Below are 21,921 nucleotides of genomic sequence, written 5' to 3'. Positions count from 1 at the left end.
AGAAATAGGCAAACACCGATTACGGTTGCGTTAATACGCGAACCATATCTGGCTGGTGACAAACGTGTTGCGTTATTAACATTGTGCTAATGGAATTTTGCGGTTTTAGGGGAGATGGAAGCAAAAAATCAGCTAATATTGTCACATGATACTAAACTTTGTTCTATTTCGTTCTATCGCGAATCAAGAAAACTTATTTCACAGTTTAATTTTCCATATCACTCATAACAAAAAATAGTTATGCTGACGTCAACATAGCTCAACTGGAAGAATAAATTACGCCTAATTATTTATTAACGATCAATTGATGTAAATTTGCATAACTTTAGGCGCAGTCATAAATTTCACATTAATATTTGGTGATGAATTGTCACCTTTATCGTATGCTTCTTTTTATATAAATTAAATTAAAATTTTGGCTTTTAAGATGCATTGGGCGTCTAATATTTATGATATTTGTTAGAATTTGAATAATTATTTTCGAACTTTAATTTGAATTGTACATGAAACAAAGCGTTAGGAAACTAAGATTAGGTTATAAACTACTCGACGTTAGAAACTGCTCGATCTGCATGAATTATTATATACCAAAAAAGGACAAACGAATATACAGTTGCAAACTGACCAGCGATAAAGGTGTACACTTTCCTATTCAAATTTCCTCCAAATATCACAGCCAGCCCCTTTTCGTGAATATATTTCACAATATTAAGATAATTAAAAAAGATCAATTGATTTAAAATTGTCTAAATTTAGGCGCAATCTGTTATGTTGTGTGATATTTTCGTCTAAACTTCCATTGTCCTGACATGAGCTTTTATTTTATTCACTTCTACTATAAGGGAGGATTATATTATTAATCAAACCGTGCTCACATGCACAAGGTTCAGGAATAAGAATAATACGATGTTTGTAATTGTTTTTATCATTCATATTTTTTACACTCATAAAGAGTTACATATATAATTCAATGGTAATAAACCAATAAAGTTGCTAATAAATAAATTTTATGTTTACATAACGATGAACTATTGTTCCTTTTCGTTTTGCACATTTGGATTGCAATGTGAGACAAGTGATAACCGTTGGCGATAACGTTCATTGATAGAAATCGAACCCGGTCTGACGGGTTGCTTTCAAAACAATGGCCATTGCCATTGATTCGCTCTGGTTAGTCGGGTTGGCAGATGGAGCTGAATGATCTAAAAATAAATCCCCAACTGTAATGCATTATTAATGTGTGAACATTTCCATCCAAACAGTTTTGCCATTTCCAACACTGGAAGTGCACGGTCATGAGTGCACTGTTGATGCAAATATGGATTCAAAATAGTGCAATAGAAACGAGCAACTCATTGTATATTAAGTTTGTTGTTAGTAAAATAATATGTATGTATCCATAAACTGATCGTACATCGCAAAATTCACTTATCCTATAAATAAAGTGAAACAGAACTAACGAAAAATGCACAATCAAATGAAAAATATTCCCTCAAAAGCAAATCCCTATTTACATGTGTCACACACTTCTCCAGCAAACCTCCGCAATAAAGGCTCTGGAATTCAATTGAATGCATCGAAAAAATCTGCATGGAATTCCACTAATATATTCCACAACTGTAACACCGCACAGAAAAACCTGCGCTATGGCTTCATTCGCCATTCGTGTCTTATTGCTTTCTTTTACGGTTTTATTTTAGCTCCCATTTACTGCTGGCATCCTTCGTGCTGTAACTCAGACCCGTCGTTGAAGCATTAATCTCACTAGTTTGGCATTTCGGGCTATACCCATTCAGCAAGCTCGCGACCAGGACTGTAATCAGTGAGACGTGCTAAAACTTTTAAAAACATCTCACCGTGCTTCTTCCGAACGAGACAATTGGGTGATTCATGAAGCTTCCGTTCGGTGGTTTGACTTACTGACTCCAAATTCTCCTGATCGAGTTCAGCAACGGATGAGTTCAGTTCAGCGGACGCACTGGCACCGGTTGACCGATTTGTACGCGTTGGTGTGAAAGCAAGCTGCAAGTGTAACGTGCCTTAATGCGCCTCAGTTGAACTTTAACCTTCCCGCTCAATGGATCAAATATTCTTAGAAACCACCCCTAGACGCTCGGAATGGGTGCGCTACAACAATTTGTTTCATTAACGCTTCGTTAGAACTAGGTTACAGGGCTACAGACCCTCTCCCCACCATTGCTATCTAGTGAGAAGTGTTCGTGGGGGGGTGACTAGTGGGGGGTTTCGCGGTACTAAAAACCCATCACACATGAAAAATTCCGGAAGGTGACAAGAAAACACGCACAACTGTGTGTGTATGTATATGTGAGTGTGTGTTGACAAAACACACATTCGGAAACGAGCACGATTCTGGCCGCATATTTGCACCACATGTGCCCGGTTGTTAACGATCATGCAAACAACAACCACTGCCGCCAAACGATGATTCGCGCGCATACTTTTACTTCGGCGTGGTCTCTATAGGACGGTACGCCGAGGCGGCGCTCCTGCTGCTGCTGTCGCCTTCCCCATGGACACCCATATGTTGTGAGTTTGTGGCGTTAATTTACTCCCGTAGCACACAAACACACAAGTGCGATGGTGGTGATGATGATGTCATCATTATCATCACTGCCCAAGTGGCCAAAGGGGCATTTTGCTTCCCATTTTAAGCGCCCATTCAACCAAACCCTACGGCTGGATGCGGTCATCTTAAGGACGTCTCGCCACACGAGAAAGGAAAGGAAAACAAGGATTGGTAGCTATCTGGTCAGGTCCGGCACAGTCGCTAGGGGAGAATGGCAGACAAGAGAGGTCACGACACACTAGTTTAACGCCACTGGGAGGGAGATGGGAAGGCAAACCACTGATATAGACCACTTGGGAGATGGTGCTTCAGCTTCGAAGTCCGGTACGAATGCGCGTGTGATGTTAAATCACTTGAAATTGGTTCTGCCAGCTGTCGACAGTGGAGGGAGGAGATGTGTTGACCACCGCGGATAAGGGGCGCTTCTACTGTTGTGGGTTTTAAAATGCATTTAAACGAAAAAGAAATATTAAAATGGGTATTTTATAGGATTTTGTATGGATGTCAGTCACCTTGAATGATATTCTATTATTATTAGACCATGGTTTTTATTACCTTGGATGTAATTTGTAAACAACTAACAAGAAAATATTGTTTAATGTGTCGCGGAAATAAGGAGCAAAATCAGTTTTAAATTGCTATTGTGTGACTTTGATAGGATTTAATCATTCAGCTCGTTTGATGATGGTTATTCCAAGTAATTAAGGCCGACGGTGAAAGTTACTTTTATCCTCAGCTTTGTTCCTTAATTGAATTCCCTGTTTGTCAGTTCTTTTTGATCATGAATTTCAACTACCGAAAATGTTTAAAGATCATCCATAAATTATGTTACAAAGAAGATGAAAATTGACTCCTCACTTAGTTTTTCCGTTTTTATTTATTTTTGCAATATGCTATACATATTCTACAGAAACAAATATTTAATATTGAATAATGTGGAAACTTTTTCTGATGTACAGCAGAAAACGCAGGGCATGCAGGCATTCTTTCGATTCGAACAATAAAAAATATAAAATCCATATAAAAACGATTTATTGATAAATTATTTTAAAAAAAACTCAAGGCCATTTTCTTGAATAGAATTAGTATCTGGATAATACCATTATTAAATCTTTTGTAGTATAGCTCCTGTGTGCGTTGCGTAATATATGGATGATCCCTTAACTACGAAGCACCGTTGCTTTAAAGTTTACTGTAAAGATGATTTCATAAGGTACTTTTATCGGTACTTTAATTTTGGCCTCATTTCTCTTGTTACTAATTATTTGAAAAAAAAACTTACTGTTTTGTGTGACTTCTGAATTAAATTCATCTCAATATTTTGTACATATGTTCAATGATAAAGAGAATACAAAAAAATATTGAAAAATTACATCAGTAGATGCTATCCTAAACGCACCCTCGCAAATGCGTTCTCTGCGGGACACCCTAAATCCATTAATCAAACACCCATCCTCTCTCAAAAGGATAAATGGATTAATAACGCGCATGATGAAATTAGACCGATTGTGCGGTCAACATGCAACAGTTGAGCTTCGTCGCGCTGTGTTGATCAAACACAGTTCAAGTGTGTTTTTCGCACTTTCTCAATCTTTCTTCTCTCGATGCTTCTCTTGAGTTCAGTAGCAAAACGGCACCATCGACGCTTAGGAAAACCGTCAACAGAAATGGAAATTTCCTCGCATTTCTAATTACGGCCGCCAATCGTCATCGTACCGTCATGCCGTTCTGCGTTGTACACGGGAAGTCCATTTTCTGTTCCACTTTATTGAGTGGTTGAGTGTGTGTGTGTTTTTTTTTATGTTACTTAATTTTGCCAACCTTTTACCTTCGCGACGTTTGCCCGCACTTACCCACCATCGGAACAACTATTCGACACATGCGGATAAACTAAAAATCGATAAATCCCTTCTACACCTCCTTCTGTGTGCGCCTTTCGGTCAGGTCAGCAAGTCATTTGCCGGGCCGCGTGCATACCAAGGTTTGTAAAGGCAAAAAAGGTCAAACGATTGGTTGGCTCGGTTACGGGAAAGCCTGGATGCGGAATGCGAACATGGAAAAACGGGACCAAAAGCCGATCAGCACAGGAATGCAGTTCCGGTTGTCAAACGGGCAATACCTCTGTAATGCAAAGCAACGGTCGCTGATCCAATCAGTGCTTGATTGGAGGCAAAAAGGATTTGTCTTCATTAAAATTGATGTTTTTATAATTAAGCTTTGCAATTAAATTAGCAGTAAATTATTAAAATACCCAATTTCTTCACATAAAGCTGTGAAACCTTGATATAAATTCAATTAGCCACAATAACTGCAGAAATTCACAGGAACGCCTCTCCTTATTGATCGGTGAAACGCACATGCAAATTTGTGCCATCTTGTCACGTTCGCCAAGCAGTGCAAGGGTTGGAACCAATCTCTTCTTTACCCTCCCTGAAGGACAGTCACTGTACACGCACACGCACACGCACAATGATTTGTGAGGCCTTGACTTATTTGTTGCCCACACCCCATACGGTTCTGAGTAAACTTTTACGAAAGTCGCAATCCCGCCGTTCCAGGCCGTTGTTTCGTTTCGCGTTACTTTGTACGCAAAAAGCGAGCTTCTCGGCCAGCGGCCACGAACGGGACATGCAACGGAGCATGCAAATAAAGCGGGCCGGTAAAACATTTCACCCGGACGCGAATTTACCGTTGGCGCCGAATGGATGTTGCTTTGGGGTCATTCGAGCAGATGCTGGGGATGTTGCCGAAAAAGTGTTGCCGAAAAAGAAAAACAAACAACATTATGTGATGGGATCCAAGTGGCACGGTGCACTGCGTTTGCAGAGAGAATAGACTGCTTGCTCTACTCAATGAGTAGAGAACTGTATTATTTTAGAAGCTCCTAGCGAATTGGTAGCGAATTTCCATACGAAATTCCCCACGCGAGAAGACGGGTCTGGGACCATGGCTAAACCAGTGCTAATTGTCTCATTTATTTTTATTACCATTGATGATGAGCAGCTGTCCCGCGAGATGAAACGCTAACGCTTTTGTTTGGACACACGAGCGGGCTAAGCGTTTGCAACACTCGCGAGTCACCGTGCGTGACTCAACTGGAATGGGTTGGGGAAGAATTTCATTAACAAAATTAAAGTCCCATTAGATGTGTGAAAGCAGAAGTTGACAAGATTTTTGGACTGTTTCCCAGCGTTATGTTTAAGTTTTGCCATGATTTAATGAGTACTTCAAAGGTGCAGAAATTAATGTTCAGAAATCAGTAAAAAAACCTTTAAAAAAACAATTTTATTATGTATGATAAGTTTAAGGCTTAAAACATAGCTTACTAAGGAATAGATAGAGTCAAATTTATATTAAAACAATACAGTTCTTGTGATGTTTCAACGACAAAACCTGCTGCAAATAATTGACTGATAATTTGATAAGAATTTGTACTAATGTATTACAAAAAGTTTAAACATATTAAAAATTAGATTGAAAGATTTTTTTCATTATTTTTATAGAGACTTTGAGGCGATTGGCATCATTAAAGAATTCTACTGGGATTACCATTTGGGCAGAAGTATTGTATTTTTTTCATTTTTTCCTGATATATTAACCAGCTGTTCTTGTGATCTTGAGCTTTAAGAAAGTGATACCTGCTATTCTTGTGATCTTGAGCTTCTAGAAAGATAGATCTTGAATTTCTGGATACTTTGGTTTTGTATCCTCCTTAATGCACAGTTTTAAATGCTTTTTCTAATAGCCCCGACTAAACTGCACCATAATTTCCATCACCTTCCAGCTGTAAAACAACTACTATCTCTCGATCCTCCTATTTCCAATGTGTTTAATTACCTTGCGGAAGTGGCTAGCCACTCCTAGCCGCTCCTAGTGCGTTTGCTTTCTCCGAAGGGGTGACATCCATGCGGATGATTTGCGGTTGGTACAATCATTCTCCCATGGGAAGACTTTCATACCAGTTGATTAAATGGTACACTGCAGTGGCAGGTATCGTACTAGGTGAAGACCAACCCGAAGTTCCTGATGTCACTAAGCTCCTCTGTGACCAAAGGTGTGTGTGTGTGTGTGTGCGTGGCACTCTTTACGGTACCGGTACTGTAATTAATTGCTGGCCTGCTTCCGGTTAGTGATGCCAACCATTAACGCTTCGGTTCGGGTGTTGGGTTGTTGAACAATTATATCTTTACCTTCACACGTGATGGTGTGATTTAATTTTCTTTTACCGTACAAGTAATCCCGGCAAGAACAATGTAACCAATTCCTGGCCAATTGGAAACAAATATTGACTGCAGTGACCAAACCGGACACTGCACGTTCTGCGTATACATTGGATTTAATTTATCGACACGCAAACGGGTCTGGCGACATCTGCGAGACGACATCCCTTTTTGGAGAGCGTTCCTGGCGCTTCCTATTTCCCACCCGTTCGTTCATCCGTTCGTTCTTCCATTCAGTGGCGCTCAACGGTGTCACGGCCTGCGAGACGCAAAACGGCGACAAATAATTACAACGTACAAGGACAACGTGGGGACGGCTTTGGGTGCCGTTTTGCGTGCGTGATATCGGTGTCGATTGGTGAGAAAAGTGCAACCCATCATTTGGCCGTGCTGTGATTGCCAAGCAGCGTTTGTAGTGCTCGGTCCTGGACTAGAAACACCGAAAGGGAAACAGTGTTTGTGTATGCGTGTTTGCGTTATGGTGCCAGCTGGTCCGACGTATTTGTCGATGTTTGCCGTTTGCGACGGGATTGAAGATCGCAAACCTCTAGTGCATGCCGTTCATTGAACCCGCGGCGCGTTAGTGTTTACGGATCATTAATCGTTTGCTTATTCTAATTTTAGTTACATTCCATTTGAAATAGTTAGTGCGGTAATAACAACAGCGGGAAAGTGATTCATTGTGTAGTAAACTTAAAAAATCACCTTATGAAACACTTATCGATACCTCTCGAAGTGTTCTGTGCGCTTTAAGAACTCATCTTCTACTCATCTTCGGAAAGATGTGTTGCAGTGCTTCTTTTACGGTTATAAAATAGATTTTTCACACTCTCTCTCTGTTTCTCTGTTTATTGGTTTATTGGTGCCACAGGAATGAAGTGTTTGACGCGTTGCGTCCTCTGCCGAGTGACGAAACTATGAAGTGTTGTGCGTTTGCAGTGGAAACAGTGTGCAAGCTAGAATTCTCCAGTGCCGAGTGGAAGGACACGCACGGTGTCTAGCGGTGTTTAGCAGCGAATTAGCGAATTTCATTAGCACCAAGATGGTGGGCCGACCAGCGACTGTGATATTAAGCGTTATGCTCCTCGCTGTCTGCAGTGTGTTCCAGCGTTCGGCGACATTCGTTAGTGGTGAGTATTAGTGGAGAGAGGATCAGGGTGACAATTTGTTGTTGGGCGTCATTTGTTATTGTTTCGAAGGTGAAACAACAGTTCTGTAGCATCTTCACAGAAACGTTGTACTTCGAATGTTTAAATCATTTTAAATGAAGTCATAGTTTATTACGTTTATTGTAGTAAAACAATAATTTCAACAAAAAGAGAATGTGGAATTCATCACCAAGAGAACTTTATTTTTGTAAAATTTAACCATAAGAATGGCTTTTGATGTTAACAAGACCTCTTGGTGATCATGCGATCTCTCAAACCATTTAGAATACAGGGTTTTCCTATAGAACTCAAGACCGCGGGACACTGTGATGAATCTGCGGGAGTCGATCGCCAAACTGCGGAACGATACTTGAAAACGTTGACGATACCGGGATCTGCGGATTTGTATCGCAAGACTGCGGCATTATGTTTATGCATTATGTATTATGTTTTGTTTAGTGAACATAAAACCATATCTTTATAATATTTTAAAATATATTTCGACTCTGTCCCTCGAATACTTTATCTAGTTTAAGGTCAGTAAAGTTGTATAACTTCACTGTAGCAAAACGTGTTGCATGTTACAACGGTTTTAACAGCCTTCATATCAAGCTAAATGTTGACAAAACAATCTTTAAACCGTGTTTAAACTGGATGGATGGTGTGAGTGTGTGTGTGTGTGTTTTTTTTTTAATTCAACAACCAGGCAACCATGTGTTTGTCATGTGTGTTATTTCTGTTTTGGCAGCGTTTGTTGTGTATTACTTCAACTACCAGCTTCTTTATATCAAATCATCGTGCGGAAATGATTAAAAAAAAATCCTTTGTTAGGTTGACCACACGCGCGACGCGCTTTTGGCCAATGAAGCATTGCTACATGGCATTTTTAATACGTAAAACAACAACTCTTTTTTACAGTAAGCCTGTGAAATGATCTTGGAAAGGAAATTTTAAACTTCCTAAAGCATTCTTTTAAGTATTATTTGTGCGTAATGGTATAACGATGTCTAAGATAGTTGTCTATCTAACTTCTCTTTTCATCAAATCACGCGTATAATGTACACGTACACTTATAAATTAGAGTCATCAAACACAAAGAAACACACGCGAAAAACTTTGAATGTTTTTAAATTTGAAATGGGGGCGAATTTATGTAAGTTCTCAATGATCATAAATTGTACTACTTTTAACTAATACCACTAATATAAGTATCGTCAAGCAAGGATTTTAAGGTTGGCGTTTCATTGATATCTAAATATTACTCCATTTATTGCAAAACTTACAATTGCTAATTACACAACATATTGTTATATGCTTGAGCAAATATTGATTTTACTGCTTTCGCAATGACCGATCATTTACTTTTCTCTCTCACGCGTATACGATCATGGTTTTCCCCGTAAAACCCAACTCATGGGCACGGTTGGTTTGCCATGGACCGCACCATAATAAAGATGGAAAAACGCAACAGAGAACGTTCTTAAATTTCACGCATCCAACCATGCCAGTCCCGCCAAAAGGGGCATCAAACGCCAGACGCCACACACACCACATTCATTAATCTCCTATTACCGGCAAGTAAGGCATCACTAGCTGCCCTAATTACATCACCTGAACTATCCGGCCGGCCATAAACAACCCGTGGCCCATGAGAGCCGTGGCCCGTGAACGGACGCCGCCGCCACAATCCACCCAAGATTTAGTGTTTGCCGTTCGTGGTTTGGGGTTTTGTGGCAAACGAGCGCGTGAAGCTCAAGCAATGCTCTCTAGTGTACGGTTGCTTGCGAAACTGTCTCTGGTGCCATCCTGCAACGGCACACCACGCTGGATGGCTGATCGGCTTCAGTTACTGTAATTTGGTGCGATCCAACAATCAAACCACCATCCATCCATCTGCATTTCATTCTCTTGTGTTGTCCCAGGGAGGAAAGCAACTAAACTGCAGCGTTGAAAGAAAAAGACCCATGCGTACAATTGCGAAGGAAAACGGAAACAGAACAGATTGATAAAAAAAAGGAACAAACGAATGAACGATAACATTCCGCTGCGTACACTCCGCACACCGAAAAGAGTCTCGGGAGGTCATTGCAAGAATGTTTACAAACAAAAAAGAGTCTTATCGTGGGTAGGGTAAAGCGGCAGGCACACATTCCTGAGCAACGAGGAATTCGGTTCTGAACGACACACACGGCGCAGCGATTATTTCACTTACCTTCCTGCATACTTGTGTCACGCACTGAATGGAACTATCACTCTTTATTTCCCCCCAAAAAAAAAACTGACTTTCTTCTCTCCACAGCGCTCGACGAGGGTCATATTGTGCGTGAGCAGGACGCCGCCAATGCACACGGTGCACCGGAAATCGACACTGTCGAGGAGGAGATCGTACTACCGAAGGGTGCTAGCTGGAACTTTACCTGTAAATCCGCCCAGCCGATCTTGTGGAAAAGCTATGCCGCATCGTTCCACTGGGTAAGCCGGAAACAATCCCCATTCGAAGATGATCGATTTCTTTTATTAATCCATTGTGTTGTCACCGTCGCTGCCGTCGGTTTCATTCCCTATTTTTTTTTAGGAACCACCTAACGTGTACCCTGTGGACTTTGAAACGGAAGATCCCGACAAACCGTACGGTAGCGTGCTGATGCTAACGGACGCGTCAGCCAAACAGGTCGGCCGGTACTACTGCATCAACGTTGCTTCGTACGACGAGGAGCGCGAGGATGAGCTGGACGATATGGTGGCCGAATATCTAGCCTCCACCGTGTACGTGTATGTGAACGATCCGGAGCATCCGCTCGTGCCGGTATCGTCGCCAGTGTTTCGCGTCCAGCAGTACGATGACTTTGTCATCCCGTGCAAACCTTCGCACCCGGAAGTGGAGGTGGAGCTGTACAACGATCTCGAAGGGGTGAGTTGATGCGTTCTGGGCGAGTCCTGCAAGACTTGGTTCTTCTGATAGCAAGGCTCTATATTTCATCTGTGCAATCTGTGTCTTTCCATCTCGCTATCTTTCTTTACATTCGTTTTGGAATGTCTCTCTATAAAAAACACATTCATTGCTTCTTCTACCTTCTTCTAGCCTGAGTCCTATAACACTACGTACGATTCGGCCAATGGTTTTACCTTACGGTCGCAACGGCTCAACACCGGTCTTACAAAATTCGATTGCTGCGTCATGAACTCTACCTTCAATCAGACGCTGTACGTTACCATCGATCGTACGTTGAGTTCTTATGTTATGTCTTCTTCTTTTTAAATCTCCCTTCTCCAATCATTACTAAACGAACATGGAAATCTTTAACAATCTTGTAAAGTCCCTCTTCCAATGTCTATACGCCCGAATAGCCTACAATAATTGAGGAGGAGAAACTAAACCACCTCGCTCATTCCCAATATCCCCATTCTTCTCGATCTTACTAATGAGCTGATGTACATACCGAAATAAATACAGACATATTTGAGTAGAGTAGAACAGCCAGACACACATATTGGGCGGAGGTTTGGCTGCACGCAAACGAAAGTCTTAAAATAAAGTGCAATGTCTCCATCTGGTTGTCGTTTTGCGTTCTACCGCGAGCGTACTCAGTCGTTTGGTTCAGCGTTAATCGGTACTGCAGACATGCGGACATGATCGTGATGCATTGTGCAGCAACCCCGGCATGTTATTTCTTTGGTTCAGGTTGAAATATTACTTCACCAGAACATATAATGTCGATGCCGTGCGATGATGGAAAAATGTTTTACTCCATGTTTTACACTCAGAACGATTGAAGAGATTTATCGTAACTCAGAGTGAGGTGTCTAGTAATTTATAAAAATATGTAAAAGATGTACAAACCCCCCATATTTCATTAACTACTCCATTGTTATGAAGTTGTATATAAATCCTTTCCAGTAAGTGTAAATACTTCATGTACCCCCAATATAACCTTGGCCCAATCGAGCAGTTTCTTTTCCAATTTCACGTTTCTTCCACTTCTATCTGTCTGTGTGCTTTCGCTTAAAGGAACTCGTTCACCTTTGATTTACAGTGTATTTAAACCCTTTTCCCTTAATATTACCTTTTTATACCTTCAGAATTTGGTTGAAACCTATGAGTACAGTAATACCCAAGGATACAAACTAAGCTTTAACAGGCTGGAGGAAGGTGGTTTCTACTACTGCCAGGTGAAAGATAAACCCGACCATCGCATAGACTTTGAAGTAACAATCATCGAACACTGTGAGTTTTCTACTACCGAATTACTACTACGTCCTACCGCTACTACTGCTACTACTACTACTATCACCACATCTATCATCACTATCGGCACTAGTAGTAGCCCAAGTAGCAGGATCTTCCGCGCTCGGGACCATCTGCAAGCGAAGCGTTCCAACGTACACAACATTGGTGGTGATGGTGTTTCTGCTTCTATTTCGTCTTCTCCCTCTTCTTCTACCACTTCTACTTCTACTTCTTCATATCATAATGAACCATTGTCGAGTGATAAAACCGACAGCTGGCCGACGCTCGGTCAAGTGGGTGCTATGCATTCCGAACTGTTGTTTGCCGAACGGCGACAGTCGATGTCTTCCGATGCGAATGATAGCTCAGTGTTGGACAAATTTAAACGATCCATTCTAGACCAATTTATAAACGGTACCGCAAACACTACACTGGAAGATGGTACATTTGAAGATCTAATACAAACCGGCAACACTACGGAAAGCAATGGCACCTCATTTGACGACGACGTTACCTTCGATTATCTCGATGAGGACGCTGGCAACGGCACGGTAGTCGGAATTTCCTTTGGCTACGACAATGCTACTGAAGATCGTTCGACTACTACAGCAACTACTACTACTACTACCACACCTCGTTACTCTCATGAACCTTCCTATGGTGAAAATTCAACACATTTTACATTGCCTTCTACCAGTAAACGTAATTACATATCTCTCTCACTTCTGTTCTGTCTCTGTCGTGTTGATATGCAAACGTTGCACAATATATATATGATTGCTTGTTGTGTATCTCTTTTCTTTTCGCACACTTTCTTTCTTAAATGCACCCTTTTAATTGTCTTATGCATATTTCTTCCTCTTCTCTTTTTAAGAGCACTATTTCTTTCAATATTAATTGCATGATCCGATAAAACCTATGTAATCCGTGTACATAAACGAAAACAAGTTTGAATGAGAAACATTGCGCTATTTTTTCAACCAAGCAACATGGTCTATCTACACCGAAGGACAGCCTTTTTATGTAATTCACGTCGTTCTTGACAAGACAACCCTTTTCCAAAAAAGCCCCTTCAGCACACCAAATCACCATTTCATTTTCTCACCTTTCCATATACACCACACTAAACTGGTGCTGGGTCGAAGTTTATTTGATATATTTTCTCACGACAGCAAAAATACATTATATTAAAATATTTTGTTCTACTTCTATCCCCAACTTCATCATCTACTCATACAACCAAACAAAAAACCAAAATAACGTGTACCTACTACAACTGGCCTTGCTCTACCCTTCACGCCACAAAACCCAACCAAATCGCTCTAAAATGTGCTTTCTACCGTACGCGGGTGTCCAGACGATTCTGAAGAAGGTATGAGGGTTTTGCTAAATTATGACCACTCCTCTCCCCTTTCCATTCCACGCAAATAAGCATCCCATATCACACTTGGTAGAACTGTCATACCACGCAGCTGCTAACCGATCGGCTCGATCGCTTCTATCCATCGTCGGGGTTTGTGTGGTGGTGTTTCGCTTTGGTGATTGGAGTGCGGTGTGAACAGTCCGAAACCCGTTTGAACTAAATCTCTTAACTGGTTTTTTTATCTTCCCAATAATTCGCATACTTTATTATTAATACACACGCACACCGAGTGGTTCTATTGATCTAGCAGGAATGTATTTCTGTAACAGAGTGCATACAGCCGATGGAAATTAATTTCACCACTAGTTTGTTTGTATGAGTTGTTTTTTACACATTTTTAATACACAATTAATTTAAACTAAATGCTATCTCTTCAGTTCTGAATCACAATACTGCTACTGAAAAAACAAGTAACAAGTGTGATATTTATTGTATTTTTAGCTAGTTAACAAAATCAATATGTCAATTCATTCTGTCCAACAAAATCTCATATTTGATAGAGGGAGAAAGCATATCGAGTTTAATTCCTAGGTATTATCGATGTTAGTGCACAATATTTGCTCTAGATGGCGTGGATCTGTTTAGTATCGCTCACATCAAAATCTTATAACGTTCAGCAACATATTTTGTATTCAGTTTGTTTTAGGAGATCAGCAAAAGGTATTACATCAACATTTGTGTCAGGCTTTCACTATTTGTTTATGGTATTTTAACATAAAGGCATGCGAGGATAATGTCTGACATACGTTTACATTATGGTGTAGTACGCTAGAACCTATCACAGTAGAACATGCAATGCATATTTTCATTACAACAAATTCAACTTTTGGGATTTTTCAAGTGAGTCCTTAAATCATATTGTTAAATGCTTTAGTCTTCTTTCCATGGGTACATTAGAGATAGCCAACTAGGCAGTTGGAGTAAGAAAGAAGTAATACATTTTGATCGATCACATGTAACATAATCTATATGAGTGAACTTTTAAAGATTTTGTAGTTGCAAGTTGTTTAAATAATGAGCTTTTAAAATGGGATGAGTTTACACATCGTCGATGGTTGTGGAAACGTACATGAGTTTCCATCGACTAAAAAGAACTGAGGGAAACATTATCCCTTGACATATTCTACCTTAAGCTACCACTATGAAATATTTCATACAAGTGAAATTTTAGTCTCTAGCTGTCCAAAATTTAGTAATAACCACGATATGAAGCTTATCTGGATAATAACCAAAAATGATGAGTATTAACCCATCATTTACACTCTATGGATTCTTTCATACCGTTTTCTGCCCTGTTTCTAGAGCGGGACCATGTCCGATGCACACCAATCGATTCCAATGCTCGCAGAAAACTCAACAGGCGATAGTGAACCGTAATTTTCCTCGCTACATCGTTTCTTTATTATCGTCTTTATGTCCTTTTATATCTGTTTGTGTGTAATCGTTACGGTAGCATCGTAAAACCGGCACACGGTTTATGTTTGTGCGTAATTACGATCCAATTATTTCCCACCACTTTGGGTGCTTCCGATACCACCTTCTGTTGTCCGATTGTGTAGAAATTTTCTTAGTTGTGGCTCGGTGGATCTGTGTAGTTTGAATTGGTGTGACCTGGTGCGTTTGAAGGATTTGCTGTTCTCGCTCCTAAAGCAATGGAGGATCATTGAAACGCGTTTCCCCGTTGTATATCGCTGACTAAGTCCAACAGTCTTTTATTGCATGGTTTTATTTTTGCATGATTAGTTTAATAGCTGCACGTCCGTGAAAAAAAGCCTGACGATTAGTAATGTTAAGAGTAATAACCGTCTATATTTACACTATCGCTTGTACAGTAGCACGCTTTTTATTGTTAATTATTTACACTTAACTGCTTTTGTTCCTTCTTGACATTTTCACATCCATTACGGTTTCCCGCCCACTTTTTGACTTTAATTATTTTATCCCTTGTGCGATTTTTTCTAACACGCGTATGTGTGTGTGTGTTTGTTTTTTTTTTTTGCTTCTTATTACAACGTTTTGTATGATGATTTTCCATTTTCGCTAATATATGTCACCTTCCCTACTCAACCCATCCACACTTCAGCATTAACCGAGTACTTAACGAAACCGTCGATCCATAGCGATACGAAAGATCACGTACCGCTCGGTCAGCGAATCCGGCTCGTCTGCAAGGTGAACATCCGGGCCGGCGTTAACCTGGACATGATTTGGAAGGTTCCGCCGAATCTCAATCCAGCCGTTAGGGTAAGTAGATTGCGCTTGGAGTGTGGAGTGTCATAACGATATAACTCATGAGCTGTGCTTCATCTGCTTTCTACAGGACGCAAGAGTAAGGTTAGGATCGTTGAAGCTGAATCCGGTGAAAGACGCCGCTCACCGGGAGATCGCCTCCCGGGAGCTCATCATCGAGCGGGCAACGATGGCCGACGATGGCACGTACCGGTGCGAGGTGATGGATGTGAACGGTCACCGGAACTATCACAGCTTCAAGCTGCACGTGCACGATTCCGGCGACGACTATGTGATGTTGCGCGAGGAGAACAATCTCGACGACATTAACGTGCGGCGCAATGCGAACGGCAAAACGGCACCGATCGACATCGTGATCGAGTACCGATCGTACCCGGCTAACATTACGTACTACTGGTTGAAGGATGACGATATCGAGGTGATGGCTGGCCATCACGGCAAGTACGAGCTGACGCACAGTGAGACGGTCGTGAAGCTGCGCATCAACGATCCGTCGGTGACCGATACCGGCAACTACACGTTGTTCGTGCTGGCTGGCAATGCGGAAAAGTCACACCGCATCGGGGTGTACGTTTACGGTAAGACTGGCCGGGAGCGTGTGAGGGCTACGAACAAGTTCTAATCATAATTTAACATTGCAGCCAAACCGATCGTTCACATGGAGAGCAAGTTTGTAAAACCGAACGAAGAGGTCTCGTTCACGTGCCGAAGCATCGGCTATCCAAGGCCGGAAATTTCGTTTATGTTTCTTCCCTGTCTGGAGGTGCCCTGGAGGAATTGTTCCGCATCAAGGACCAATAAGGACAAATGGGACGTAAGTAGCATCGCCGGTTTTGTTGCTTTTCATTTGCAAGACTTCCAAATCGTGCACCTGGGATACTGTAAATGTCTTGTGTGTCTCAGTGAGCGCATATGCCGATGCTTATAAGAGAAGTTGTTTTTTCCCGTTACTTAAAACACTAATTTGCATCACGTGATTAACAACAACTCTTACAAAGTTGAAATGTATTAACAAATAGTTAGATATGTTTTCTGACTGATTTCCGAACATCCTGAAGGCAAGGTAAGCTATTGACCGTCACAAAACCAGTCCATTTAACTGCACGTTTAAATACAACCCGATTTGGAAGTTCTTGTCAAAGTGTCAAACGTTTTTATATGTGTGTTTCTGTGTTCTAAATAATGCTACAATTATGCTTGTGTCGTGCTTGGTCGCTAACAAACACAACCCCTTTCCACTCGTTTCGCTCTAGTCCTCGAGCCCGGCTATCAGTTCGGAGTCGTCCGCAAGACTGGTAAGGCAAAACCTCAAATGAGATCATCTCTCGCTGTCCCTCTCTGTATGTCTGTGTGCTACTATGCGTCCTAATATTAGTAGAACTTACCAGCTTTTCCATCATATTTTTATTGAATACCAGTAGATGATAAGTACAATAGGCGTTATTTTAATATAGTTTTCACCTGCATTACAGACCCCCGGTGGTAAAGGCGAAACCCCAATCGCAAAGTCACGGGTCTACACTCTTACGCCCAAACAGCCGGGTGTGGTGTACTGTCGCGCTACCAACCTGGAGGGCAGCGAAATAACGGAAGCCGATCTGCTCGTCAGCGATCTGTCCGACTCGGTAACGCTGGAAAAGGAGCGACCGAAGGAAGCGATCACCGTCGGCGATCATGTCACGATCGTCTGCTCAGCGCTAGTGTACAACTACACCAAAGACATAACGTTCGTGCACAACGATAAAGAGCTGCAAGAGTCGGACGGTGTGCGGCATGACTACTCACCGGAGCTGTATGCCTGGCAGGCACGGCTTGACATCGCACACGTGGCGACCGAACACGAAGGCCCAATATACTGTCGAGCGAAAACCCTGACCGGTGCGGTAGAAAGTCGTGCCTTCCACGTGGAGGTGCTGGAACCGGTCGCACCGATGCTTGTTTCGGGCAAGAGTAATGAGAGCCTGTCGGTTGATTTGCACGATCCGCTGAAGCTGGAGTGTGACATCGTCGGTACGCCCGATCCCAAGATCGTTTGGCTAAAGGATGGCGAACCGGTAAGGCCAGACGAGAACAGCAATCGGGTGCAGCTCACCAAAACGACACTCATCTTCGAGTACCTGAAGACGGACGATCTGGGAATGTTCGAGTGCCGGGCGGAGAACAAGATGGGCACGATCGAGAAGTACTGGAAGGTGGATGTGCGAAGTACGTAGAAAGCTATTTATTTTTGTCTCTGATTTTAATTGCACCTTTTAATTCACCTTTTCCGTAGCTGCCGTTGTGAGGAAATCGGTCATCTACATCATTTTGTCCCTCCTGCTGGTGCTAATCGTCGGTATCGTGCTAGTGTCGCTGTTCTACTGCCGGAAGAAGAAGGAAGTGAAAGCGATGAAGGAAGCGGGCATTGTCAACTTTGAGGAAGGTAATCTGGGCGTATACAATCCCGAACTGGCGCTGGACGAACAGGCCGACCTGTTGCCGTACAATTCCGAGTACGAATTCCCCAAGGAGCGGCTCAAGCTGGGCAAGCAGCTCGGCACTGGTGCGTTCGGTGTGGTGATGAAGGCCACCGCCCAACGCATTATGGTGAACGAGGACGAGACGACGGTCGCCGTGAAGATGGTGAAAAAGCAAACGGACAATGAGGTGATGCGGGCGCTCGTTTCGGAGCTAAAGATCATGGTCCATCTCGGGCAGCACTTGAATGTGGTGAATCTGCTTGGTGCGGTTACGAAAAACATTGCCAAACGTATGTACCAAGCGACACACTCGAGGGAAGACAGTGCTATAATGTACTTCTTTTTTTGGAATGTTTAGGTGAATTGATGGTGATTGTTGAGTACTGCAGGTTTGGCAATGTGCAAAACTTCCTGCTCAAACATCGGCCACACTTTATCGACCAGATTAACCAGGAGACGGGTGAGATCGATTCGTCGATCGACAAGAATCAGCTACGGTGGTCCAAGTGTGGATATCAGTATAATAGGTATGTACGCATGTCTAGCACTGAAAGCTAACCAAAGGTGGAATAACTAACTAACAAACGTCCGTAATGTTTTTATTTTTGAAGATTGGTTGGTTTTTTATTAGTATGGGTTGCATTCTAGAATGTAGTACTAACGTTTGTACTAAAACTACTATTAATTAATAGTTCTTTTAAGATAATTAGATGCAGAGCTTTGAAAAGCTATATTTAACACAAATTTATTTTTTTTATTTGTTAGAAAAATGGCTAAAAATACCACTGAATGCTAAATAGATGCCTAGTATTCAAATTTTTAATCTAAATATTCCTAACTTAACAACATATTAATCCTATTCTTGACAAAGTTAGCAATTGTCGATCGTTACAAAGCGTCGTAGTTTAGCTCAATGTATTGGTTCTTTTATTTTGTAATCTTCCTTCGGAGTATCTCATAGTATTATAAAGTAGTACTTATGACAATAGTTGCCGAAGCTAGTGATCCAATTGGAAAATTAAATATACTTAGAATTCATAATGTGATCTGATAATAATTCTTCAGCTTTCAACCTTAGCTTTCAGAGGATTATAGACAGCTACCCGTAGAAATCAAAATACTGATTGAAGAATGTTTCTTTCATTTGCCTGACTTTGAAAACTATTAGAACTCCTAAGTGATATCAAGAATAGAGACAGTTTAGTCAGTACCATGATCTATGAGACTTAAACTGGGAGTACTAATCATGAAAGCATCCCTTATTTGGAGCCTACTAACAAAAAATAACCCACTAGCCTATCGAAAAGAGTTCCTAATGAAAGACGTTTCAATTGAAAGATTTTATCCAAATTCTCTTCAAATTACACGGGGGTACATCATAGAGTAAATAACACGGCAGCATTCATTCTATTTCTCTACTCTCTTTCTCTCTTTCTTACTCTGTTATCCATTTCTTTCTTATCTCATCATGTGTGTGCTCTGCCTCATACCTTTAATGCTACCGCACCTACTGCAAACTGTATTATCTAACATGACCCTCGCGGGGTAATGGAAATGGTTGGATCTGCATCTTTCTGTGTAACTGTGTGTATGTGTGTTTGTGTGTATCTCTCGGTATAACATGCTACTTCTGGTGAATGGTGTTAACCCGGCTTGGTTTGATTTTGTGTGGTTTTGCGCGGTACCGTAACGTAGCCAGGGCTTGAAATATGTCAATCTTTCCTTTTCCACCAACAACGTCAACCATCATCCACTTCAACATCCGACTGCTTTCTACCATAATAATCACATCGACAGCGGCTCGACGCAGTACGTTGATCCGAAGAAGCACCTAAACTCAAAGGGCTATGTGCGCCACTCCGGGCTGCAAAACATGGGCATGGTCGATAGTTGTAACACGGAAGTGACCGCCATGACATCGGTTGAAGGTGAGTGTTATTCCACGTGTTGGTGATTTTTTGTAAAGATCCTCTATAAACACGTGTCTAATTGCCTTCGTTCTGTTCCGCTGCAGTGGAAGACTTGAACTCGGTCAACTCGAATGAGCCGCTATGGCGCTCCAACTACGGCATGGATTACAAGGGGCCGGCACGCACCGTCAACACGACCGATCTGGTCTGCTGGGCATCACAGATTGCCTGCGGCATGGAGTATCTGGCATCGCGCAAGGTACTGCACGGTGATCTGGCCGCCCGTAATATACTGCTGTGCGATGACAATGTGGTGAAGATCTGTGACTTCGGGTTGGCTCGATCGATGTACAAGAGCGACAATTACAAGAAGAAGGGTGAAGCACCGCTACCCTTCAAGTGGCTTGCGCTGGAATGCATTGGCGACAATGTGTTCAGCACGTACTCGGACGTGTGGGCTTACGGTATAGTGCTGTGGGAGCTGTTTTCACTCGGCAAAGTGCCTTACCCAGGGATGGAGGCGAACCAGGAGCTGTACAATAAGCTGCGCGATGGCTACCGGATGGATAAGCCACAGTACTCGAACCAAGACATTTACGATATTATGCTGAACTGCTGGAACGTGAAGCCTGATTCACGACCATCGTTTAAGGATCTGAAGAGCAGGTTTAATGCAATGCTTCCGGATGATATGCGAGATGTAAGCGAAGAATGTCTTTAGTTAATGCTTTAGGGAGGAAACTCTTCTTCTTAACGTTACTGTATTGCATCTCATTTTTGCAGCACTATCTCGAACTGAATGAGCCATACCTACAAATGAATGCCGAAAAGATGGAACGAGGTGATACCGATTACCTGGCTAATCTTGGTCCTCCAGAAGAACCAGCACCAGCGGCACCAAACTATGTAAATGGCATCATTTTACCTCTTCCACCGAGTAAGTATTTGGAAATTGAACGCTCCTTCAATAACAGAACTAATATGCGCCTCTCTTCAGTTTCGGAGATTCGTAACGACAAGGACTACCTGAAGATGTCCCGCACAAAGTCCGAGTCGGAGGAGAGCAACTTTGACTTTGCCTCGTTCAACAGCGATCGCCATTCGCCCACGATACGCAACAATCTCGACACTAGTCCGCCCAACGGCAGCAAACGGCACAAGAAGCGGGGCCTGCCGGAGGAAATCCCCATGCTCGATGGGAACCGGTTATCATCCACGGCGAACGGGTTCAACTCCGATTCCGAAACGGAACCGGTCAGTCCGAAACCGCGCGAACGCACAAGCAAGCACAACCCGGAGCCGGAGTATATAAACGTGAAAGGAAGTAAGGTTGGTGGTGTTGGACGAGCACCGCTGTGTGACGACGAGCTGAGCCAGGAAGCGATCAGCAATCCGGGCTACATTGCGCTCAGTATGGTGGATGAGAAGCGGTGTTAGTGATAGTACTGCAAGTACGGTTAGCCATTTTGTAAGGCAAATCATCCTTCCTGGCGGTGGTCCATTTTTAGTCTTGCAATCGATTTGCGCTCGCCAGGCAGTGAAACCTGGCCACACTTTAACGTTGAAGAACTTAATACTTAAGAAATTAGCCTATGAACACAAAACTCCAACCCTCATACGAAAGAAAGGAGCATAGCTTACATGAAAAAAAAAAAGATGCGTGTTTATTTTTATACAAACTTTATACCGCTGTGCG

At 42.2% G+C, this 21,921-nt stretch overlaps 1 protein-coding gene across 9 annotated transcripts in view; it reads left to right on the top strand.

Moving 5' to 3' along the window:
• LOC121595879 (vascular endothelial growth factor receptor 1-like) overlaps window positions 1-21,868 on the top strand; it is a 28,639-nt gene extending 6,771 nt beyond the window's left edge. For 4 of the 9 annotated variants that reach the window (XM_041920218.1, XM_041920217.1, XM_041920220.1 and 1 more), the window contains exons 2-17: window positions 7,679-7,937; window positions 10,255-10,427; window positions 10,531-10,866; window positions 12,036-12,180; window positions 13,541-13,555; window positions 15,690-15,850; window positions 15,927-16,434; window positions 16,498-16,670; window positions 17,110-17,151; window positions 17,329-18,061; window positions 18,129-18,605; window positions 18,674-18,842; window positions 20,113-20,243; window positions 20,330-20,925; window positions 21,009-21,162; window positions 21,223-21,868. In XM_041920218.1, the coding sequence (XP_041776152.1) occupies window positions 7,850-7,937; window positions 10,255-10,427; window positions 10,531-10,866; window positions 12,036-12,180; window positions 13,541-13,555; window positions 15,690-15,850; window positions 15,927-16,434; window positions 16,498-16,670; window positions 17,110-17,151; window positions 17,329-18,061; window positions 18,129-18,605; window positions 18,674-18,842; window positions 20,113-20,243; window positions 20,330-20,925; window positions 21,009-21,162; window positions 21,223-21,662 (4,341 nt within the window). In that variant the 5' untranslated portion in view covers window positions 7,679-7,849 and the 3' untranslated portion in view covers window positions 21,663-21,868. The other 5 variants (XM_041920219.1, XM_041920223.1, XM_041920225.1 and 2 more) reach the window with 5 other exon arrangements.
• The last annotated feature ends 53 nt before the right edge of the window (window positions 21,869-21,921 follow it).

Source organism: Anopheles merus, chromosome 3R, assembly GCF_017562075.2.
Source record: "Anopheles merus strain MAF chromosome 3R, AmerM5.1, whole genome shotgun sequence".
Taxonomy (NCBI): domain Eukaryota; kingdom Metazoa; phylum Arthropoda; class Insecta; order Diptera; family Culicidae; genus Anopheles; species Anopheles merus.
Note: the sequence above shows the minus strand (reverse complement) of the source record. Positions and strands in the feature narration are given on the sequence as shown.